Source organism: Copadichromis virginalis, linkage group LG3 (assembly GCF_057382275.1).
Source record: "Copadichromis virginalis isolate Kocher_CV1m ecotype Utaka linkage group LG3, C_Virginalis_male_GT1.1, whole genome shotgun sequence".
Lineage (NCBI taxonomy): Eukaryota > Metazoa > Chordata > Actinopteri > Cichliformes > Cichlidae > Copadichromis > Copadichromis virginalis.
The window spans coordinates 55,211,073-55,235,631 of NC_140620.1; the positions used below are offsets into that span (position 1 = coordinate 55,211,073).

Sequence of the window (24,559 nt, forward strand, 5' to 3'; positions counted from 1 at the left end):
AGTGACAACGATGAGGCCGCCTACAGGGAGGAGGTGGATCGTCTGGCTGAGTGGTGCGACAGAAACAACCTGCTGCTTAACATTGAGAAGACCAAGGAGCTCATCGTGGACTACAGGAGGAATGCTGACCCACATCCACCCATCCACATTAAGGGGACGGCTGTGGAGCGTGTGAGCAGCTTCAAGTTCCTGGGAGTCCACATCTCCGAGGATCTCACCTGGACGACCAACTGCTCCAAGCTGGTCAAGAAGGCTCACCAGCGCCTCTTCTTCTTGAGGACTCTGAGGAAGAACCACCTGTCCTCAGACATCCTGGTGAACTTCTATCGTTGCACCATTGAGAGCATCCTGACCAACTGTATAACAGTCTGGTACGGGAACTGCTCTGCCTCGGACCGGAAGGGGTTGCAGAGGGTCGTGAAAACTGCCCAGCGCATCGCCGGAGCACCACTTCCTGCCATAAAAGACATCTACAGGAAGCGGTGTCTGAAAAGGGCTGGGAAAATCATCAAAGACCCCAGTCACCCATCACATGGACTCTTCACCCTCCTGCCCTCTGGGAGGCGCCACAGGAGCCTCCGGACTAAGACCACCAGGTACCGGAACAGCTTCTTCCCCACAGCTGTCAGACTCCTGAACTCTGCCTCCTGACATCTGACCCACGTTAAACTCATGGACTGAACATACACACACCCACAACGGACAACTGTACCCTCAAACACACAATAATAACATGGACTGAACCACCACTCACAACCACCAGCACTTTATATAGCCTCTGTAGAAACTATCTACACCCTCACTTATCTTAACTGCACTACTGTATAGCTCTGTGTAAATAATCATTCTGTACATTCGATAATCTTTAATCCTACAACTTGCATAGTTCCCATTTCTGTATAGCTGTATATCTCAGATTCTGTGAAGTTATTTATTTCATATTCTGTATAGTTTTTCATATTTATATCCTGTTCATATCCTGTTCATAGCCTGTACATAGCTTGTACTCACTACAGCCTGTACATACTTATAGTTATAGAATATTCACAACATACTTCATACCGTGTACATTATAACATACCATAATAGACCCATTTCTGTAATATACTCACATATCTATATTATTGCTAATATATATTGTAATATATCTATATCACTAAAGCACTTCTGGATGGATGCAAACTGCATTTTGTTGCCCTGTACCTGTGCATGTGCAATGACAATAAAGTTGAATTCTATTCTATTCTATTCTATTCTATTCTAAAATACTGTCTTTCTGTAATATTTATTCTGTATAAACAGATTATACAGGAAACACTTGGGCTGATGGATTGTAGGTTTCCAGGTTTGGCAACTAGATCAAAACGTGGCACAGCTGGCAACCTAACAAACTTTTATCCACACTCCTAAAAGGTTGATTCTGTTCATCTGGGTGTAGCATTTTCAGTGGGAGAAATGATTCCACATATCACAATTCAATGATCACATTAATTCAGTGGACCAACACATGACAGGTTAGTCTTCTCAGATTGTGAGATTTTCATCAGTAATCTGGGACATTTAAAAGTTGATGTGTACCGTAAACCTACGCATACAGATCAGGATTTAATGTTTGACTCTCTTCATCCACTGAAGCATATACTGGGTGTCACCAGGACGCTGCAACATAGAGTGAACACCATCCCTACAGACACAGTGGCCAGGGAAGCAGAAGAACATCACATCAAGAAGGCCCAGAGTAAATGTGATTTAAGATTCAAGATTCTTTATTTGTCACATGCATGGCTATACAGGTATAACACACAGTGAAATGTGACCTGATACACTCCTCGACTGTGCAACGAAAAAAAGAGAAAGACAGAACTTTATATACAGTGAATGAGTATATACAAAGAGGACATTATGTGTTGCAAGTGGGTGAGTTATGTACATTATATAAATAGAAATAAAATAAAATATGGAAATTTACATCTTGTGCACATTGTGCGGGAAGGGTGTTAAAATGTCATGTGCTATAGCGAGGCCAGAAGGATCAGGATGATATGAGAATATGGTAATGAGTCCTGTCTCAGTCACTTAAGGATAATGGGGGGGGGGGGGACCCGTCCCATCCCAGCAACAGATGGGACGGGTCCTTCAAAATCTCTCACATCTCTCCACAGCACCTGTATAGAAAGTCCTGAGGATCACTGGAGAGACCCTGAACTTCCTCAGTTGTCGTGTTGTACAGGCACTGCCTAGCCTTTTTGGTCTGGACCTGAATGTGGGCAGACCATGTCAGGTCTGAGGAGATGTTGACACCGAGATACTTGAAGGACTGCACGCTCTCCACTGGAGCTCCATTAATGATAATGGAGGCTATCCCAGCTGGACATATGTCAAAGCTGGAAAGACACCTAAAGAAAACTCCGGCCCATGCAAGAAAGAAGGACAACTGCTGCCTAAGTGAAAACACTCAGTGATGCTTATGTGTCAGGAGTATTGGAACAGCTAAGACACATTTTCTCTAAACACCGTGTCTCTGTACCTTTCACAAGGATGAGGTCCCCCGGCACAAACAGTAACAGTACTATATTACTCTGTACCTGTAATATAGTGTACGCTGTTACAGTTTTTTCTGAATGCTTAAACCCTAACTGTGATTCCTGTAGCACAATCTCTAAAACTATTCAGACTTATAGCAAAACCACTCACTGAGTTTGCAAAACTAAAAGCACAAAAACTGCTTTGCACTCAGTTTGCAATTTTGTAACACACACTTTGCAAAACTGTAGGCACAATTCACTGCACAACACTCAATTACCAAATTTCCAACACACTCCTAGCAAAAGTATACACATGTATGGCTATCATTAACACTAACTTGCCAACTGTCTGGCACACTTTCACATGTGAAAACTTCTTTAGATAATTAGTTCACTTTGCAATCAGCCTAAGCACTATAATACAGGTAAGCTGTGTGTGCGGAGTACAATGGAGGGAGCAGAAAGAGTGAGAAGTAGAGGAGGCCGAGGAAGAGGACGTGGAGGTGAAGAAGTAGGATGAAGAGGACGACAAGGACAAGGAGGAGCAAGAGGAAGACGAGGAGGGGGGAGAGGAAGATGAGGAGGGGGGAGAGGAAGGGTAGGAAGAGTAAGAAATAGAATTGCTGATGACATCAGAGCTACAATAGTGGACCATGTAATCAACCGTGGAATGACCCTGAGGGTAGCTGGCCAACGGGTCCAGCCTAACTCGAGCCGCTACACTGTAGCAAGTACCATAAGGACATCTTGAAATGAGAATCGGTGAGTATAGTCACTTCGCACAAAGATTTGTAGCACTGCCATATGCCAATGAGAAACACACCAACACCATTGATGTAAAAATACTGAAATTGTTACTTTACAGAATTGCTAGATGACCAGATGCTGGGGGCAGAGGAAGCATGTTCACTGCAGACCAAGTAACCCATATAGTCATTATGGCGATTGCAAATAATCCTATACTTGGAAATAAACACTTGTGTTTGTTTTGATGTGTTTGAATAAACACCAGTACTTGAAGTTTGGATCCCTCTATGCTTATGGATCTATGACAGAAGTATGAGCTCAAACTGACATAGCCTACCTTGTGCACAGAGAAAGCAAAGGCCAGATGTGTTTTGTATTCATACCATCAGTGTGCAGTTGGCGCATTGTGTGCTTAGTAGATGATGGCTTGTGTGTACTGTTTGATACGGAAACACCATTTTTACGAAGGTGTGAAGAGTTAATCTAGCTGTGTTTGCTTTTGCAAGAGAACTACAATGTTTTGATGATTGGGTGACAGGTTTTCTTATTTGTGTGAAGAGTTTTGCAAAATTAGCCAATAGTTACAAAAAATGTGCTTAAGCAATCAGAAAAAACTGTAATGATAGCCATACATGTGTATACTTTTGCTAGGAGTGTGTTGGAAATTTGGAAATTGAGTGTTGTGCAGTGAATTGTGCCTACAGTCTTGCAAAGTGTGTGTTACAAAATTGCAAACTGAGTGCAAAGCAGTTTTTGTGCTTTTAGTTTTGCACACTCAGTGAGTGGTTTTGCTATAAGTCTGACTAGTTTTAGAAATTGTGCTACAGGAATCACAGTTAGTGTTTAGGCATTCGGTAAAAACTGTAAGAAGTATGAAACTTTGATTCAGCAGAGCCCGTTCCACATGTGGCAGAGAAGACCCGGAGACAGACAACCAGTCGCTCTCACATCTTCACCTACAGGCAATTCAAAATCACCAGTTATTCTCACACAGAAGCTGAAGCCAGCCATGAACTATAAATATACAACCTTCTAGTTGTGAGGTGACAGTATTAACCGCTACTACGTTTTCTTTGTAAAATTAAATTAAATTAATTATTTTTCATTTTACTACAGGGCAAATACACTAAAACCTTCTGGTAAAAAAAAGTAAATTTTCATATTAAAATACAAAAACTGCACAAAAATGTATCTTTATTTCTATCAATGTTTTTAAGATTGCATTCAACATGTCTGAGTCACCTTATCTAAGATGATAATCTTGTATGAGAGGATGCATGGAATTCCGACCATGACTTCTTATCCAGATTATGGTTTTCCAAGTTTTACTGCACGCAGGCTTAGTTTACAGTGAGACACTACACTGAATCAAACTGTAAAGGCTAGTGGTCGTTCAAATTCCTGTTAGCTCCTTGTCAGCTACATTTGTTATTTTCTCATTTTTTCATAGCTTTTTGAAACCTGAGATAAAGTTTTAGTCATTATTGACTCTTCCACCCGCCACAGCTGAAGAGGATCTCGGCTTGCCGGCACTTCAGATGTTCTAGTTGTTCCTCCAGTTGGTCAGAGGCATTCACAGTATCCTCAAAGTCCTGCAGCAGGACCCTGTTGCCCAGCAGCCCACGCTGCTCCTTCAACCTCAGGTTTTGTCTGTGCAGGCGACTGTTTTCTTGCTTGACCCTGGTTAGGTGGTCCCTCTTCCCAGCCACCACGGCCTCCACCTCAGTCAGTTGCTCTCTCTTCACCTTGACCTCCATCTGGCACCAGCGCAGCTTCTCCTTTATATGTGACAGGCACTGATACAAGAGACACAACAAATATCACTGCTATTGCTCATAATGAAAGAAATTAGAAGCAATCTGTATCCATGGATTTGTCAGTATACCTCCAAGCTACTGCTGATCTTCTTCTGCAGCTTTACTGATCCCTCGTGCTGCTTTTCGGCTTGTTTTTTCTGCTCTAGCTTCTCAGCCTGCAGCTGCTCAAACTGGATCTGTATGGGGTCCCTGTCATGTTCCTCCCCACGGCGGAGCTCTGCCTCCAGCTTGCAAATCTTCATATTCAACTTGATGTGCTTCAGCCGCAGTTTGATCAGCTCATCCTGCCGAAGCTGTTCAGCTCGCAGAGACGCCTCCACTTTGGCCCGAGCTGCTTCTTTACCCAGGCGTCTGCTTAGCATCTTCACAGCTGTATCCTGTTTCAGTGCCATCAGTGCTCGCCATTCATCTTCCACCTGAGGATGAAGATGAGACCGTTTTTGAGTGCATTAACAGTTTGCTAAATAATTTTAATAACAGGGCTATATGTACAGTCACTGTATTTTCAGTGTATTTTTTATTAAAATGACAGCAGATTTTTACTTAGTTTCAAGTTATATTTAACAAACGGTCTTTGTGCATCTTCCACAGCTTCCACTGTGTCTGCACAGTTCAGTATGCACTGCACATCCATCCAGCTTCCCTGCAAGTGTGCATGTGTGGCTCACTTGTGCCAATTTTCCCTGCAGAGACTGAGGTATCATATAAAAGCTTTTCCCTTTTTCTAAACATGCAAAAATAATGATAAGAAAATGAATACAAAAAAAATGATTTACTGTTTCATGCATGTACTATGCTAACGTCTGTGTGTCTAGTTCACCCATGTTTGAAGTGAAATTGAAGCCAACAAACACAAACAAACAAATAGATGATTTTAGGTTCAAATGCAGCTAATCGGACTGCTGAACTGAAATATATCATCTTAGCCCTTACAGAGCACTGTACTCATTCCATTAAAGTCGTATTTTTGTTGTGGACAGAATTCTCCAACACACACAATTACAAAAATAACACAATTGTAAGTGTTATCAACTTAATTAGGGTTGTAAGTCTTTCAATCATTTTGATCCACAATGACTGGAAACTGGAAAATTTTGCCATATCAAAACTGTGATTTTAAAATCTACTTTATTTTGTTTGTGCTTTTAACGTTGAATTCATATTTAAAATTAAGGACAACACTAATGAACCGGAGCCTGTATAGGCTACATTAAAAACAGTCTCAAGAAAAGATAACTGTGCCCCTGTGAAGACAGAATCAAAGCTGCTCTCTTTTCCTCATTTGTCCGCCTCTCTTGCAGATACATTTCAGTGGGTGTTACTGTGAACAGCAAGAACGGGGGCAGAACTGTGCTCATATTTGTGAGCAACTGAAAATGTTTTTGTCTCTTCTTTCTTGTACCTTAAGTGCATCAATTTCAGGTGACAAAAGATCATCGGTTTAATTAATCCTCTGTTGTTGTAATTTAGGCTCCTTTTTAAATACAGGCTGAGGAATGACTGAAGATTTCAGGAAGACTCACTGTAACTGTGTGCAGCTTTCTCTGCACATCTACTCTCAACAATGGCAGTAAAGTTGTAGCAAATCTAATCTCATGGAAAATAAATGACTTTGATCTCTCGGGACTGTAATAAGTGCAGCTATTGTTCTGTTTGGCCTGTAAGAAGAGGCCTTATGGTGTAGACTGTGAATCATAATTCACATAACAAGTTTCTTCCTAAAAGGTGTTGTGGGTTTGGTGTCCAAACAAAGAAGTGTGAAGCTGTTAAACAAGTCATGGAGTCAGTGATGGAGTCTAAAGTAGGTTCAAAGACATGTAAAATAATGCCTCCATGGCAAACAGCATCAGCGTTCTTTGTTTTTTAATTTTTTTAGGATTTACAGTTAAAGTGTAAAATGAAACTCCAGTTCCTGACAGAAACTGTGGCTTTTTTCAGTTAACTAAAGTTTTTTCTTTTTCTTTTAAAGCTAAAATGTATTTAGTCACATAAACACTTTATATCACATTGTTGTTGTTTTTAAAAGTGGACCTAAATGTGCCTGTTGAAAATGTGTCTTTGCAGAACAGACAGAATGTGGAATCCAGCTTTCTGGAAAATCCAACTTACAAGCAACAGGAGTGAGTGATTAAAGTCTTAGCAATTTTTAGACCATCTGATTGATGAAAGGTTAAAGGTTTCAGTTTTTTACAATCCTTCTGGCTTGTTTAAGGGTTAAGATTCGGAGTCAAGGTTATGGTCAGTTTAGGGCAAGCAGGCAAACCTGTGCGTCCTGTCCGATGACAAAAGTTATGCCACAGCAACACCAGTAGAATCACGAAGGCAGAAGTTATAAAACCCGCTTTAGGGCGGAGTGTGTTTCTTTCCAATTGTCAAGTGCTTGCGACTAAAAAAGCGACTGGACTTCTTTAAGTTTGTTGAAGATGATTCAGCTCTCATTTGATAAGCTTCTTGAGTTCTAAGATCAAAGATCAAAGATGGAGAGTCAGAAGTATTTAAGCCCTTGATTATGTGGCTCACCACATGAGCTAAGGTGTGAAAACGTGTGTGTGTGATATCTGCAGAGGTTTTGGATGAAACCACTGGGAGATATTGCCTCAAACTATCATGTGGCGCTTGGGAAGGTATCTCAAAAATGGATTATAGAGGGCAGACAGTTGGTGTCGTAAGCCACCTCCTCTGTTCAAAGAGGGTCGTTAATAACAGTTGGACACAGATGATTTCTTTCACTCCTCTTTAGAATCAAAATGTAAACATTAGCATCCTTGAACGAGTGACCTTTGTCCTTTAGATGCAGATGTATCTAAAGGTTCTGATTGGGGCTTTCAGTAAATTTCCACTAAATTATAGCCAGTATTTGCCCCCTCCAGGCCCAACACTGGTAACAGAAGTGGGATGCAGATAAAGATTGAGTGGGGAACAATGAAGTGTGAAACAACTACTGATTAGTAAACGACACTTGACCTGTTGAATAGTAGTCGAAAAGGATTCTGTCTGAAAGCATAAAAAAACAGAGACAGAATTTTTAATGAAATCTGACCCATCTGATTTCTTTCAGTTTTTATGAACTCTGGAGTTAAACCAAACAACAATAAATCACATCATCTATGACCTACCAGATACCGAGAGAGACTGAAGCTTTAATAGACTGGAAGTTTAATTGTTATTGTGCTACTGCAGATGTGAATATGGGATGTAAAACTGTGCTTTAATGTAAAAAACACAATCCCTTAAAACAACACCAACCTTGCCCAGCTGCTCCTGGGACTGTAGCCTCAGGTCCTCTGCCTGACGCTGGGCTGCCTCTGATTCAGCACGGAGCTGCTGCTTCAGGTCAGTCAGGGTGTTGATGTACCTCTCGTACTCCTGCAGGTGCTCTGACACAGGCTTCTCACCCTCCAGCTGGACACTGTCCCCAGCCTTCTTGAAGTATTGTGCCAGTTTCATCTGCAGCTGGCTGCTGTTATGCCTGGCCTTATCTCGCTCGTTGCACACCTCCTGGAGGAGCTGTCTATATTCTTTGTACTTTATGTTTAGTTTTTGTGCACATGCAGATGTGGCTCCCTCTTTTTCAGCCTCTTCATCTTCGTGGTGTGGAGGGCTGGAGATCTCCGTGTCCTGAGTCTCAGGATGTAGCTTCAGAGCGTCATCGTGGTAAGTGCTGTTCATCTCAGAAACCACACTTTCTTCGTGGCACAGTGGCTGTTCTTTGACTTTAATCATCACATCAAACTCAGTGCAGAGCTCATCTTCACTTTTGGCTTCTGGTTCAAAAGCGGCGGCCTCTTCAGCAGAGAACTCTTCTGTGACTTTCCCGCTGTCACAGTGCTTTTCTTCAGGGTCTGATGTGGGCATTTCAGCTGAGACAGCTTCATTTTTATCCCCACTAACAGAAATAAAATTCTCCTCTGTGTCTCTGTCACTGTGAATTCTTACCTTATTTTCTCCCTCTCCCGCCTCTTTGTCCATTTTTAATAATATTTACTTTGTATACAGAGGTAAGGCTCGTGCAGTTCTGTGGTCAATGAAACTGTTCGTTTTGTTTCGGTTGTCCTGGAAACTAAGCAGAAGAGCCAATCACAGGAGCCCTGACCCATTCTCATTAATATTTATAAGCAGGATGTGAGTAGCTCGCGCTGCGAGGCTCGCTGTACGCAGGCGCGAAGGTTTGCCTCCAACAACAAGAAGCAGACGCCAGGCAAGATGGCCGACTTGGGGAAGAAGTACTGCGTTAACTGCCTTGCAGATGTTACAAACCTGCGGCTTCGCTGCACCGAGTGCCCTGATATCGAGCTGTGTCCAGAGTGCTTCTCAGCGGGCGCCGAAATCGGTAATCACCGGAGATGGCACGGCTACCAGCAGGTCGACGGCGGTCGGTTCTCTCTCTGGGGTACAGAGGCAGAAGGAGGGTGGACCAGCAGGGAAGAGCAGTCGCTACTCGATGCTATCGAGCAGTATGGATTTGGAAACTGGGTACATCACCTTTTAAGTTATTTTTCTGACCTTTAGAGCTTTCTATACAAACTCATAGGAGTTGCGTTGTGTCTAGTGCTTAGAAAAGAAAAGAAAAAACAAGAGCAGTGGGCTTGTAGCGGTAATATAAGAATAACGCTAATGACCTTTAAGATAAAAAAAGATATTTTTTTTCTTCTTATTTTCGTTGTTATCGTTTTACATGATTTTCGAGACGTTAAAAACAGAAGAAAAGCCTGAATAAAATAGATTTGAGAATAGTGTTACAATTTACTTTAAGAAACGTGGAATGTCAACAACACGTCGCATAAAAAGGAAAAATAATCGTAATTATCACTCAATAATTGTATTGCTCCGAGTCACAAAACAACAAGGGGCAAAACAGGAAGCAAATAAGTAAGGAAAAACTATATTATGTAGTAAGTAGTAATTAACTCCTTATTAACTGAAACCTAACCTGAAACTTGTGTTACAATGCAGCATATTAAAGAAACATGTAAAGTGTATCAACCTCTGAATTAAATGTGTACCAAAGACCAACTATTTTGATATCGGACTAATGGAATATACACAAATGTTACATTTTTTCCATAATATCCCACGAATCCTTGAGTCACAGTGCTTTTTAGTGCCTACTCTATTAGCACAAAAAAAAAGAAAACAGCACAAGAAAGACCACAGAGATGCTTGTGGATGTAGTGATGGAGGGTATGCAGAGGGTTGGTGTGACTATAGGGAGAGGGGGAGATGGAGGCGGAAGATCTGCTTTAGCGCCCCCTGAAACAAAGTCAGAAGACAAGGAAAGGGAAAATAAAGAATAGTTCTGTGTAAACACAAAAAGCAAAGTAATGTAACTGTAATTAAATCTCATTTTTCATAATGCAAAAGCGTATCAATCTATTTTGTTATCAACTTATCCATCTCAAGGTCAGGAGAGGGTTGAAGCCTATCCCAGGGGTCAAAGGGCCAAAAACCAAGGCTAACATTTAAGAGTGGAATAGTGTCACGAAAGGTTTGCTGGACATGTTACAGATATGCAGTTATCTTGTTGTACAAACCAACCACCACCAAGTGATGTTTAATTTACTCAAGTGTAAAATCAGAAAAAATGCACAGACATCTGTTAATGTACAGACTCCTCTTAAGTATATGTGGACCAGTTACACTTCACCTCCAAAGCCCCATTTACAGTCAATTACAAAGTGCATATGGCTTATGTGTAGCATATTAGAATATTTGTCTGTGTAAAATAAATTATATTAAGTTTGACTTACTTGGAAGTTTTTAGATAAAATTATGCACCCCTATAATGCATCAGAAAATGTACATTTTCAAATATTTCATGGTGAAATAACCCAAAATTGAAAAGCAGAAAATATGAATATTTAAATATCAATGATGAGCATTCTAAACCATTTTCTCTTGAACAGCTAAGCAGATTGTTTGAGCATCACTTTTTCATCTTCTAGTATAACATAGAAAAATATAATGGTGTAGGTGTCCTCTTAGTAACAACTTCCTTTTTGTGACCTTTCAGGAGGACATGGCTGATCATGTTGGAGCATCCCGGACTCCTCAGGAAGTTATGGAACATTATGTCACCATGTACATCCATGGAAACCTGGGGAAGGCCTGTATCCCTGACAGTATTCCAAACCGGGTGACCGACCACACCTGCCCGAGCGGAGGGCCCCTGTCGCCCAGCCTGACCACTCCGCTCCCTCCGCTGGATATCAGCTTGGTGGAGCAACAGCAGCTGGGCTACATGCCACTACGTGACGACTATGAGATTGAGTATGACCAGGACGCGGAGAAGCTCATCAGTGGACTGTGTGTCAACTACGATGATGAGGACGTGGAAATTGAAATGAAGCGCGCCCATGTGGACATGTATGTGCGTAAGCTCAGAGAACGCCAGCGGCGTAAGAACATCGCTCGTGACTACAACCTGGTGCCTTCATTTTTGGGCCGAGATAAGAAGGACAAGGAGAAGGACAAAACAGGGATGTTGGGAGTCGTAGGAAGTGCAGCTGGCATGAGTGGGACAGGGGCTGGTGGTGGTGCAGTCGGATCAGGATCCATGACGGCATCGGGAGCAGGTCCTCTCCCAAGTACACCTAAAAGAAAAATCACCAAGGAAGAGAAGGAGCAGCGGGTGAGGCTGCGAGCGCTTTGCCAGTTCATGGCCCATCGGGAGTTTGAAGAGTTCTTTGAGAACATGCATAAAGAGCGAGTGCTGAGGGCCAAGGTGCGCGAGCTCCAGCGCTACCGCCGAAACGGCATCACACGCCTGGAGGAGTCTGCGGAATACGAAGCAGCACGCCACAAACGGGAGAAACGCAAGGAGAACAAAAGTGTGGTCACCTCAAAGCGGGGCAGCTCGGGAGGAGGAGGGCTTGGTTCTGGGATGGGGCTCGGGGGTGGAGCTGGAGGAGGAGGAGGCGTTGCTGGAGGACTAGGGGTTGGAGGTGGGATCAAAGAAGAGGGCAAAGATGGTGAGTTCGCTGCCATTGAGAATCTGACAGGCTTCGAGCTGCTGTCAGACAGGGAGAAGGTGCTGTGCAACTCTCTCAACCTCAGCCCGGCACGCTACCTGACTGTCAAAACCATCATCATCAAAGATCACCTGCAGAAAAGGCAGGGCATTCCCGCCAAGAGCCGAATGCCCAGCTACCTGGATAAGGTTCTTAAGAAGCGCATTCTCACCTTCCTCACAGAAAGTGGCTGGATATCCCGAGACACCTCTTAGCAGTCCATCGTTGCTCAGGAAATTATAAACAGATAAGCTATAAGCGCTGGAGGCAGGAAAAACTACTGGTTTTCACCATTTTTTTTTTCAGGAGTGACCTTGTAAATATGTACATTGAAAAGAAATAAGATGCCCAACTGGAGAAAAAAATATTTTCATATAAGGGCAAGGAACAAAACTGCCTATATTTTTGCATTAGGAAAGGAACAGGGGATTAATACAGCTGTGTGGGTTACAGTACTTTCTATTCTAAATATTTTGACAAAATAATAACTGCAGTGTTAACACTTGCAGGTATTACAGAGCTGTTTTGGTGTTGTTACAGCAGGTACACTGAAGGTAGAAATAATGTAATGAATGCAACTGGCGACAGGACAAACAACCTTCATGCTGAAAAGAAAAGTAAATAACAAAATTGGATTTGATGATAAACTCTTATCCCATTGGTGGCTGCAAAATAAGGTGATTGGGGAAAAAACACAAAGAAAAAAGCTCCAAAAACCAGGGTTTGCCCATAACCTGGCTGGTTTTAGCGCAAACTTAATTAGATAGCCTAATATTAGTTAGAGCGGGCTCGCTGAAGTTTACAGTCATTATCGGCCTATCAGAGTTTGCAGTTTGCACCAAATGCCGAGTACAATAATGAATACAAAAAGATAAGTTTCCACAGGTCCCTTCGACTTCATTCCTACCCATACCTTTCGGTGGATGTCATTGCTAGCCTATCACTGCTTACTTAGATTAGCTAGAGCTTGACCTGCTGCAGGTGGCTGATTGCTGTATATCTTCCCCCAAATTTATTTTACCAAATATCGATGCAGAAATTTAATTTAGAGTTTTTGCAGGAGAGTGTGCTCCAACATCCATTCCATACAATACTCCCAGTACATGTAGCAGAGTAGAAACTAGTTTGAGAAATACATTGCTGGATAATTAAAGCGAAGCAAAACAAAAAACGACACCCGTTATTGTCCCTTTTGTAATGTAACTAACATAAAGAATTTATATGTGTATATTTATATTAAACAAATATTGACCAGTATATCAATATTGGAATCTTTTCTTATTCCTAAACATGACCCTTAAAAATCCACTAAGGCTAATATCAGCAGTGTCACCGCAGGTTTGAAAAAAATGACAAGAAATGCCAAAGAAGAGATCATAGTCAACGCCAGTCACACTCTGTCCACCAGAGGGCACTGCCAGGCTTATTTTTAACCTGTAAAAAGTCCAACTCAGAATGTATTTTTGTTTGATAGCTAATTTAAAAAGATCCTGTTTAAATATTTTTTTTAAACAAATTTAAGTTAAAATTATGTATGGCTTACATTTGTTTTAAAGCCCCTAAAGTCTCAGCGTGAAGTATTTTCTATATTTAAAAAGAATATTTTCATTCAACCTTCTATGTTGTAGAAAAGGTAAGTGGAGCGATTTGATTGACTGCGTCAGCAACCCACCAATAACTGTTGTATTCCTTTTAGTTTGTCCTGAGGAAAGTGTGGGTTCAGCTTTAAAACTTTAAATATTTTACAGTCCACGTGCTGTACTACAGATGATAGGACTTTAAAAGTACAAGACTGCTGTTTACCGAGTGAGTACACAGAGCTAATACATCATCACAACGTTGCAACTTAAGGTTTAAGGTTCAATAGTCTTATAGCTGACCACATTTACAGCTGCCCAACAAGGCTGATGTGCAGCCTATCAATATGCTTTCACTTCACTTTTTACATTGGCTAAAAGTAGAAGCATAACAGTGGCACTGTGTGGCATTATTTTCTTTTGTATTACTTTTTTTGGCGACCCAAGCTGAAAATTAGTTGTCTCACAGCTGAAGCAGGAGTACGTTTAAAAACAAAAGAATTAGAAGGACAAGAGGTAGTGTGGGTGTTACCTGTGCTGGAAAATGTCTAGATTCACATTCTCTTCTTTTCTTTGTCTGTAGCTGACTAAAATTTAGCTTCCTGGATGGAGCGGGGAAAGTCATGCAGGGCATTGTTTTTGTAGTGTCGCTTTAAACGTGGAGCGTTGCGTTGTTTTGTTTATTACAATGTAGCGTCTAAGATTGTAAGGTTCCGGTCTAAGCTTGAGGATCATTTGTGCAGGGTGTTAAATTTCACTTACATGTTAACAACATTCGTGGCCAAAGGAGCTTCATTATGCTAAATGCTACAGCTGATTTTTTTGATTGTCAACAAAGTCTTATGAAAAGACCCTGACAATCAGTCAGTGTATCACACAAATAGTGTGTCTGTTGCACTGATGAGTACAAACAGTCCAACGTACATTGTCCGCCTGTAACCAGCTAGAGTACCAAATGTGTATCGATCTGCAGCAGGAAATAGTCCCTCTTATTTAAAGTATGCAGAAAACACTGAAAATTTTTCATTCAAGCAGATTTCTTTAGGTCATGGATATTGTTTTCGGGTCCACTCCTGTACATTGTTGTAACCCTTAGCTAACATGTTCCTACTGGATTTGAATGTGTTCATTGGCTGTAGTGGGTTTCCAGAAGATGCTGGTTGAACGTTAGATGAGTGTTCTGTTGATTTTGCAAAATGATATAATAAGCATTTTTCAGAGCCTCTGGCCCAGAATGTTTTTCGAAGGTGATGCTGAAACCAACTGGTCATTTTTCTTTAATTGTCACTTTTTCTTTTTTTCAGGTTTGCACGTGCAACTAACTGTTCTAGATTGTTCCAAAATGGTGTGTTTTGATATTAAAGTCTCCATCGAAAATGTGGAAACTGAAGAATTTTTGTTCTCATTGGGGAAAATACTTTTTGTAAGGGGGATTTGCTGACTTTACATTACCAAATGTAAATATCTTTATAAGATAAATTTTAGGGGAGGGGAGAACTATGCTGACCTGTGAAATGTACAGTATTTTATGTCATGAAATTTTTATAGCTTTTTGTAATTAAAAAAAAAAAGTTTTTGGAATCGCAAAGAAGAAGAGGTTTTGGTTCTAGTCGTGGCATGCTGTCGAGCTGTCCTAAATCTTGTTGCCCGTCTCATTATGTTGAGTTGTTTTGCTGTTCTGTTACTTTGTTGTTGAAAATGACAAAGTATCTGTGGAGATGTATTAAAAGTGCAAATACTTTATCATTCTAAGTGGTCGTGTTTCAGTGTAAATGTGATCTTTCAAAAACTAGCACAAAATGCCAGAATTGTTTGAGTCACAAAGAGAGGGTTTGTTACTTGTATAGCTGACCGAACGTCCACACCAGGGCAGAATATAAATGAGGTGACAGAAGTTTCAATGATCCCTTTCACTGGAAAAGAAGACTTGATATGAGAAAGCAAGAATAGAATGGACAACTGTAGTAACGTGTCAACCACGCAATAAAAAATGTAAGAATTAAAACTAAACGCGCTATATAAATGCAATCCATTATTAATATTATTATTAAACTGAAAAGGAAGAAAAATAAGTTTCTTAAGGAAATTTTTTTTTTTTTTTTTTACTGTAATCATCCTGTCCTGCAGATTTTAGATGTGTACTTCATCCAACACAGCTGATTTAAATGACTAAATGACCTCCTCAACATGTCTTGAAGTCCTCCAGAGGCCTGGTAATGAACTAATCATTTGATTCAGGTGTGTTGACCCAGGGTGAGATGTAAAACCTGCAGGACTGCAGCCTTTGAGGCCTGGAGTTGGATACCCCTGCCCTAGGGCATTGCCATTCTGGTGATCTGAAAATGTACACACAATGAGAAAAAGGGTGGCTCTGACTCAGAAGCTGGGGAAGACTGTCATTCCCACAATGAAGCACATCTTGCTATGTCTGCATACATGATGTTTATTTTGCACATTTAAAAAAAATGAAGTGATATTTAATCATATGAGAAATTAGCAGCTGAAACCTTGAATTTTGTAACTAAAGTAAGTCACAAGCATGACTTCTTTACAGTGCTTTGTGGAACCAGAACTTCCCCCTGCTGGCCACGGGAAACAAAGCTTTAAGGGACTTCCACAGTGACCTACTTTTCAGATCTGGGAAGCATATACATCTTTTAGTTAGTTTATGGAACAAATAAAAGTACAGACAGCTTTACAAGCTTACTCTGGTATTAAAGAAACCTAAGGTCAGTTCTGGAGTTATAAATGCATTAGATATTAGAATGGACACAACTGATAATTATATCCTTGAGAGAAAATAATAATAATTAATTAATTACAGATGTAAACTGATTAGGGACTCTGAACTGGTTGCATGAGCTACCTGCACCTTTCATTAAAATGCAGTCCATTAAAGATGTGTGTAAAAGCCAAACACTACCACAATAAGGATTTCAAAATTGACCAGTTTATTTGGATGCAATGACAATTTGGACAAAAAGGTCCATATACAGAATTCTTCTACTGGACAGATAAAGCTCTCACATCACAGTCCACCACAACTCTGGGAGAGATGTTACACTGGCTGAAGTTGGCTTACCCCACCTGATCACATCCACAATACCAGGATTACTTTAACAGGGCTGATAGAAAGCCGCTATCAGCACAGTGCAAATGTCAACCTTCCTATCATTTCCTGTTGTGCTGTTCTTTCACTTTCTCACAAAATGAAATTAATTATTATTCTAATATATGGTTATTAATATGAGCATTTTACAATGAAGTCTGGAATGATAACAACATTAACCACTTTGTGAACATATTTTATACCTCATCTCTGCCCAAAAAGTCTTGCAAGCAGGGGTTCACGATCTCACTTCATACTTTTTCTTATCATTTATAGTTCTGAGAACTATGTATATGAATACCTGTCCTTGTTTCCTTGATCAAAAGACAAAGATCACAACTTGCATGACTAATGAAGAAAAAAAAAAATCCTGTACGATACATGGTGTATCTGTTAAAAACTGTTGGACACTGTCCAGATACAAAGTTCAGCTGGGCTCCCCTTCTCTTTGAGGCACCTTAGGAAGGGGAAGTGTGGACAGACGTGAGAAGATGATGGTAGGGTGCCTTGAGCAGTCTGCTGAGCCTGAGGTCAACCAACAGTCAGGAAAGAAATACTAATCCCACTCTGTTACAGACTTACAGTGTCAGTTCTAGAGAGCTTTGGCTACACCCACCAAAGCTGGTCTGAGGGTACGACCATGAAGCTTGTAGCCCACTTTGGTCACTACAGCAACAGTGCCAGGCTCTTTACCCTCGACAGGGGCGTGGAATAGGGCCTCATGCTCATAGGGGTCAAATTTCTGGCCATCTGGGTTGAGCTTGATGAGGCCGTGCTTGGTGAACACCTTCTGGATCTGGACCTCGGTCATCACCAGGCCGTCGTACAGGTTCTTCAGGTGAGGGTTCTGGCTTGTCACCTCCTCCTTGGGCACGCTCTCTGTGGCCTTCTCTAAAATGTCTGCAACTTCCAGCAGGTCCTTGCAGAAGCTCTGGATCCCTAGTGAGGGTAAGATGTTGGATAATTATTCAGGTTACACCTTCAATTATATTGCATTTTTCTATCAACAATCAACTCTAACCTTGTATCATTTTTAAACTACTCAGCATTTTCTTGAGTCATTTTGAGTATAACCTAGCAACATATACCAAAGTCTAAAAGATATGATGTCACTATACAAAAACAACTGGATTAAACCACATAAGAAAATCCTTTTTCTAACAAGGCTAAAGTTGACCTCTTCTGACATCTTGTGGTAGGAACATGCAACAGCAGATCATTTTAGCCTTACAACCTAACAGTGCATCATGTGCACCCGTTTACTCACCGCATTGCACATTGATGGTTTATACTAGTGATAAGGGTGTAAATAGGTGCTGCAGTGATGACTGATAAGAATCTCCATTTAGACAAAACCTCCACATCAGCATTGGTGAAGGAAGAGAAGTTGTCAAAACCAGAAGCAGAGAAATCCCTTTTTCCGCTCATAGAAAGTCTCAAACTATTGCTATGTTCATGTGCTCATGTCTTCAACCTGGCTGCAACAGCAGCAACAAAGTGTGTGAGGTTACAAAAACCAAAGCCAAAGGGTATTGAACCAGCTGAAACGACATCGAGGCAGTGGCTTGCACCAACAGATCCAGCGTCCACAGGTGCAAACTCAAAGCCTAAATGGAAACAAGCCCTTACCATATAATTTAGCGTCCTCTATCATCTTCTGAGTTCTCGTCCTGAGGTTCTCTGTGTCTGCCAATGCCCTCTTGTACTTTTCCTGGAAACAAAGGTGGAAAAAAACTGCTGATTAAAAACTGCACTTACATTTGTTAAGCCCCTTTATAAAGGCTATAATGTTCTATCACTAAGACTAAAACTCATTTGAACTCAAAAGGGCCAAATACTTTAATCACATGCCCACTGGAGAATCCAAGCCTTTTATTTTGAGTGATAGATTATAAATGTATGTGCTGCTCTGTGAAGAACAGTAACTTCACAAAGAACAGCTAACTTGACAAAAGCTGAAGTACAGAAAAAGGTATCGACATGGTAATGTTTATACCAGGTCAGTGTAACTTTGGTAACCACTGAACTGGAGGCTGATCTGCAGCCCACACTGACTTACTGTCATGTCCTTGAGCTGATCCTCCAGCTGGGTTTTCTCCTCCATTAGGGATTTCTCTGTTGGGCTTGGTTCTGGCTTCTCAGCCTCCTCCTCTGACCCGTGGCCATTCTTCTGCTGGGTGGCCATGCACAACAATCGTGGAGACCCCCTGGGTGGCAAGGACACTTAAATTTTAGCAAGATTTACACCATATATGCACCACAGAGACTTTATTGGACGTGGCCAAAGCACTTTGATGTACAGTGCTAAAATATTTCTTAGTCCATAACTTGTGTTACTCTAAGCACTTTGATAACAGAAACCTGAAAAAGAGCTAATACAAATGTTTCCTCATAGCATACAAGGGTGTGAAAATGACACATTCAGTGTCCCCATATGAACACAATTTTAATATTCTTCAGCAAGCCATTTAAAGTCATTGTATAGGTGTACTAAATACATAAGACATTAAATATCAATTCAACTGGTAGAGGATCAACTTAGAATTTCTGCCACTCAATGATAAATGCCTAGTATATCATATATGTCAGCCTTATTTTGTTAAACTCATTGCAACAGCCCATTTCGCGGGATATGTGCATCTTTCTCTAGCCACGAGGAAAGTTTGGAGACCTGACGCTAATCTTGACATTACATTATTTAATGTAACACGAAGTTATAGTTACACAAGAGGGGCTTGTGTAAGGAAGGTATCTACATATATGAAATTAGTTTGGTCCATACGCATTGCGTCAAGTCCCACATAGAAACACAGAAGACGGTGTAGTACATTAAAGAGATCAAATAAATACAACTTTAAAAATCCCACGTCCACAACAGCGTGTGTAACAGACCCCTGGATATTTACTGTAGCATGGACTACTTTCAGGATACGTCAGGTTATGTCATCATCCTCCAGTTTCTAGGGATTACACACCTATACGGTGATTGGGCTTCAGTTTGACCCACTATATTACCAAACATACGTATTTAAGCGTTTCTTTGATCTGGATTTTCACGTTAATGATAACTGTGGGGACTATTTAACCCTACAAAAGCTAACTCTGCTAGCCATCACCTGACCAATGAAAGCCTGTCGTTACTGTAAAAACGCCCATGTTAGGGGACGTAACTCACCAATAAATACTCCTTACCTTGTTAGCGCAGGCGAAGCTACAAAAGAGTAGCTCTGTCTAACTGCTCGTACACACCAGCTCGCCATTTTCAGAATAATTAGCTGTGCAGTTCAAACCTCCTTGTAAAACACGCTGACGGGACGTACAACCCTGCTGTCAGCAGCGTGGAATTCGCACCAATCACTGACAAGTAAAAAGACCCACTCTCGCAGATGGCCAATCGTGTTTATTAAAGCGTTTGACGACATAATATAGTTCGGTTGAGTTGAAGTTAAAGGTGAAAAATGCATAGGAGAGCAAGGACAGTTTTTTTTAAACCCCTATCAAACAGAAGGTTACTCATCGCTTGGTTATTCAACCGTAACCGTTTAAGTAGCAAACACAGTCGTATATTTTATTTATTTTGTAGTGTATAAAACGCGATTGAATTAGTAGTAGTGGTAATAGTAGTATCAGAATCAAATAGTACAACACGGCAGAGCATGTTGGTGAGGAAAGGCAGCTAGGAAGCCTGATCCTTCTAAAGAGTTACTGACAGACCTGAATGAGACTCTAATACCAAAAAAGTACTAATTCAGTCTGTCTGTGAAGGTCATCCAGGTCATTGTAGTCAAAGGAGCTTGCAAAGAAAAGCGTCTGGACTTCTTTAACTTGCTTGAAGACGTTTCACCTCTCATCCGAGAAGCTTCTTCAGTTCTAAGGTCAAATGGTGGAGAGTCCCAGATATAAACCTAGTGGGAGTTTCCCCCCACAGAGGGACAAAAGGACCCCCTGATGATCCTCTAATCGCCTGAGCCAAGGTGTGAAACTGGGTGTGGGTCCCAATCAGCCAGAGTTTCGGGTGAGCTCTTTGTGAAACCTGGCCCCACCTTATCATGCGAATTCCTGAGGTCAGATGGCCCAGGATGTGAGTGGGCGTTAAGGCGTCTACTACTAATAAAAATGTCTTGGATAGTTTATACAGTCAAAATTCTGAGTTTTTCAACAAAAAGAACAGCATTAGCAGAATAATAAGAGCAATTTTTAAATGGTTAATTTAAAGTTCTTGTGGAGGTCTAAGAGCAAAGTATTACAATGATCAAGCCAGCCTGATAAAAAAAAATATATATATATAAGAAAGGATGCATATGGGAGACCTAAGATTGTAAAATGTACTTCAGATTTTGTTCTTAATTTGAAAATCAAAAGACAGATTATAGTCACTGATCACCGAGGTTCTTTTTTTTTGTCTCAACAGTGCATGCAGCTCAGTAAATTAACCAGAACCATCAAAACAGATTTAGAGCTTAAAGTCGTTTATACGTAAATCCTATATAGTATTGATTTGTCGGTTGTGAAGGAAATGGCTCTTGCTTATTGCGAGCTGTGGTTTTTTTTTTTTTTTTTCTTTCTCTCACCGTCTCTCGCACTTTTTTCCGCTTGACTCCACACAGGAGCCTTGTGCTTTGCCTGGGAAGAGGGGGGAGGGGCGGTAGTTACACGCAGTAGCACAGGAGCAGAGCAGGAGGGAGAGACAGAGAAAGAGAGCCAGGGACAACAACTTCACATTAGAAAGGTATAGTAATCATCCACAACTATTTTCAGTTGCGGATGATAAAGGATTCAGAAAGTTTATTCATGCAGGCCCATATGACAGAGAATATGCATCTTCTTTTTGTTTTCATATTTTAATTTATATTTAATTGTGTTGTGGTTTGCAGTGTTTTGTGTTGTTTCACTTTAAATTTGTTTAAAAGGAAAAAGCTGAAAATTTAAATAGTTAAAAGCTGAACTGTGACTAGTTGGTTTTTGTAATATATGATTTATTTATTAAATTTTTTGTGGAGTGAATAAATAAAAGTATATTTACGATGGCCCCTAGAGACAAAGCACATACAAACTCCAAAACATGTAAAAACTCCAAAACACTTAAAAACTCCATAGCACGTACAAAACACAACAGAAGTGCTCCAGGATGCTGGGCGCAGTGTTGAGCTTTTGTTACCTAGTGGCTACACCAGCCAGCAAGTACCAACGACCGGATTTGGTGTGTGGTAGTAACAGGTAAATGAACATTGATTTTTAAATTATTTGAATATATATATGAGTGTTTGTGTATAAATACACAAGCCATACACATAGGCTTTCAATTGTGTAATTTAAGTGATCTAGGTAGCTCTGTTTTGGCAGTTCAGTTAACGCTAGAAATGTGTTTTGGAGTTTGTACGTGTTTTGTCTCTAGGGGCCACCACATATATTTATATATAAACATATATAAATAAAACCACTTTTTTTACATTAGTAATTCCTTTTGTGCATAATTTTATGTTATTGTTAATAATAAATTAAAGCAACAAAACAACCTGAAGAGCCGGTTCAGAGCCGAAAGAGCCTCTAAAAAGAGCGGGAAATCCCATCACTACTATATAGGATGGCAGTTTGGAGGGCTGAAAGCCCTTATTTAGGTTGAACCAAGTTTTAATGCTGGATTATGTTTCAACAATTCAACAAATATAAAATTGTGATTGTAAGCTGTTTAAAGTCAGTGCGAAGAGTGTTATTTCTGAACTGAATAAAGTATTGTAGTGCAGAAACATTACCAAACATAACAAAAAAAAGTAGTCCCATAAGCCAGACATAAACCTCTTATGTAAGGAAATCAGTGGGCTTATTACTAAGTCAGGTAATCCAAATCAATTTTATTTATAAAGCACTTTTTTAACCAAGTTTAGCAAAGTGCTGTACAAGGCACCAAAACATCATACAATAACAACAACAACAACAACAATAATGACGCTAATAATTAGACGGTAAAAACACACCACTTACATTTGAGTTAAAAGCTTCGGAATAAAAATTCTTTTTATGTCGCACTTTAAAAACTGACAATGATGGGGCCCTCTAACATGGGCAAAGCTATCATTCGTAGCTCAGATATGTATGGTGGTGCTGATCCATTAAAGGTTTTAAAACCAAATTATTAATCCTAAAAACAAACAGGGAGCCAGCGGGGGGAGGCAAGGTCAGAGGAAATGTGCTTCTGTTTCCAGTTACAAGATGAGCCGGAGCATTCTAGACTAACTGTAGGCAAGCAAGGCGTGCTTTGCTAAGGCAAACACATTAGCCTGTGTTGTGATAAAAGCATGAATGAGACGTTCAAAATTTTGAAAAGATGAGGTGGATTTGATCTTGGATAAAAGCCTCAAGTAACTAGCTTTAATAGCACAATTTTTGTTAATCTAGTATATATAAAAACCATTCAGTTTTACACCAAGTTTAGTCACTGTTGGTTTAACATAACAGAGGGCCCAGGTCCAAGAGAGATGCAGCATACACACTTTGATATCATTCAGACTCTCCAGTAGTGCCTTAGAGGAGACAACATTTCTTTTTATAGACATATAAATTTGGGGTCATCCGTAAAATCCATAAAAATGGTTGGCAATGCAATGTTTTTTTTTGAAAAAGGCCATAAAGTCAAGCTTAAATTGCTTTAGCTAGCCACCAGGTCTTCTAACTCTGCTAATTTATGTGATATTTTTTCTTGTGTGCTTGCTCTGTTCTGCTGTTGCTCTGTTCTCCTGTTTCCAGCAGGCAGGAAGGTCCCACGTCAAACTATATACTGCCAAATATAAATTGCTGCAAAAATAAAAGTTTTTTGAGTAAAGTGGTCCAGCCTGACATGTGGTTCATTTTTATACTTTCTCATATAAGCATACACTACCCTGCAAACTTGAGCACCCGCCCCTTTCCTGATGGGTGCCCAAAGTGCCCTTTTGTTGAGGCAACTTTATTTATTTTTTAATGTGTGTGTGCGTGCGGAGTCCTGTCTGTGCCCCTCAACAATAATATTTAACACAGTTTTGCTAAATAAAAGGATCTGGCTTGCATCAGTCACATGATCACATTTAACCAATGATCGCCCTTGATGGCAGAACGCGCTGGTTACGAGCCGGGAACGAGCTCACAGAGATCACGCGCATTTGTTGCGGTCCGGAGCTGTAGGAGAAACACAAGTTAACTCAGAGACACAGACTGATGCCACAAAACCAGTAAGTAGGTGTACAGCGTACACTGTAGTGTGTAGCACCCAGGAGTATTGGCTTATTACGTACACGTTGGTAAGCTGTCTTGTGGCAACTGACGAACTGAAACAAACGAGCGTGCTGTGTGTGCAACAGCGCGACAAACATTACCTGTCCTTTTATTAACTGCACAAGTAGTGCTGGTCATAGCTGCTGGCTACCTGTGTAAGGCTGTCATGGGTCTGTAGCTCTGTCACCGTTTTAGGGAACATATTTAGTTTTAACCCTTAGATGCACCCGTGGGGTCATTTTTCTTCAAAATCTTTAAAATGCAAAGTTGTAATATATTCATATTCCTGGTATTCCTCATAAAATATGTTTGTAACATGAGGCCATTTGCATTTTTATTTATTTTTTCATTAATTTTTTAAAAAAATGCAGTTTTTGTATCACTACCCCACTCTTCCACAAGTGGGGTCAAAAATGACCCCAAGCAGTTCCTATGGATTTTCTATGAAACTTTCATTCTTAGCAACTCTGACTGTCCCACTTATACTTCTGATGGATCAAGAATTAATTTTTACACAGTAACATACACG

General features: G+C 40.6%; 3 protein-coding genes across 3 annotated transcripts; 1 reads left to right on the forward strand and 2 right to left on the reverse strand.

Annotated features, from left to right (window-relative positions):
- Positions 1-4,451: 4,451 nt before the first annotated feature.
- Positions 4,452-9,170, reverse strand: cfap184 (cilia and flagella associated protein 184). Its single transcript, XM_085451745.1, has 3 exons — positions 8,336-9,170; positions 5,158-5,505; positions 4,452-5,068 (listed from the first exon to the last, which is right to left on the reverse strand). Exons 1-3 carry the CDS (start codon positions 9,056-9,058, stop codon positions 4,754-4,756), a joined length of 1,386 nt encoding a protein of 461 aa, XP_085307871.1. The 5' UTR covers positions 9,059-9,170; the 3' UTR covers positions 4,452-4,753.
- Positions 9,171-9,211: 41 nt separating this feature from the next.
- tada2b (transcriptional adaptor 2B) lies at positions 9,212-15,425 on the forward strand. Its single transcript, XM_085451744.1, has 2 exons — positions 9,212-9,562; positions 11,100-15,425. Exons 1-2 carry the CDS (start codon positions 9,293-9,295, stop codon positions 12,309-12,311), a joined length of 1,482 nt encoding a protein of 493 aa, XP_085307870.1. The 5' UTR covers positions 9,212-9,292; the 3' UTR covers positions 12,312-15,425.
- A 1,176-nt stretch (positions 15,426-16,601) lies between these two features.
- grpel1 (GrpE-like 1, mitochondrial) lies at positions 16,602-20,130 on the reverse strand. Its single transcript, XM_085451746.1, has 4 exons — positions 19,975-20,130; positions 18,842-18,989; positions 18,412-18,493; positions 16,602-17,721 (listed from the first exon to the last, which is right to left on the reverse strand). The coding sequence occupies exons 1-4, from the start codon at positions 20,040-20,042 to the stop codon at positions 17,375-17,377; spliced, it is 645 nt and encodes a 214-aa protein (XP_085307872.1). The 5' UTR covers positions 20,043-20,130; the 3' UTR covers positions 16,602-17,374.
- Between the last annotated feature and the right edge of the window lie 4,429 nt (positions 20,131-24,559).

What these genes read in the sequence shown, in the direction of transcription:
- cfap184 (XM_085451745.1), bottom strand. Translation starts at nt 9,058, where the DNA reads ATGGACAAAGAGGCGGGAGAGGGAGAAAATAAGGTAAGAATTCACAGT. An exon ending in CCCAGGAGCAGCTGGGCAAG is followed by an intron (nt 5,506 to 8,335) that starts GTTGGTGTTGTT and finishes CTTCATCCTCAG; the next exon opens with GTGGAAGATGAATGGCGAGC. An exon ending in AGATCAGCAGTAGCTTGGAG is followed by an intron (nt 5,069 to 5,157) that starts GTATACTGACAA and finishes CTCTTGTATCAG; the next exon opens with TGCCTGTCACATATAAAGGA.
- tada2b (XM_085451744.1), top strand. Translation starts at nt 9,293, where the DNA reads ATGGCCGACTTGGGGAAGAAGTACTGCGTTAACTGCCTTGCAGATGTT. An exon ending in AGTATGGATTTGGAAACTGG is followed by an intron (nt 9,563 to 11,099) that starts GTACATCACCTT and finishes GTGACCTTTCAG; the next exon opens with GAGGACATGGCTGATCATGT.
- grpel1 (XM_085451746.1), bottom strand. Translation starts at nt 20,042, where the DNA reads ATGGCGAGCTGGTGTGTACGAGCAGTTAGACAGAGCTACTCTTTTGTA. An exon ending in GCTTCGCCTGCGCTAACAAG is followed by an intron (nt 18,990 to 19,974) that starts GTAAGGAGTATT and finishes CTTGCCACCCAG; the next exon opens with GGGGTCTCCACGATTGTTGT. An exon ending in ATCAGCTCAAGGACATGACA is followed by an intron (nt 18,494 to 18,841) that starts GTAAGTCAGTGT and finishes CTTTGTTTCCAG; the next exon opens with GAAAAGTACAAGAGGGCATT.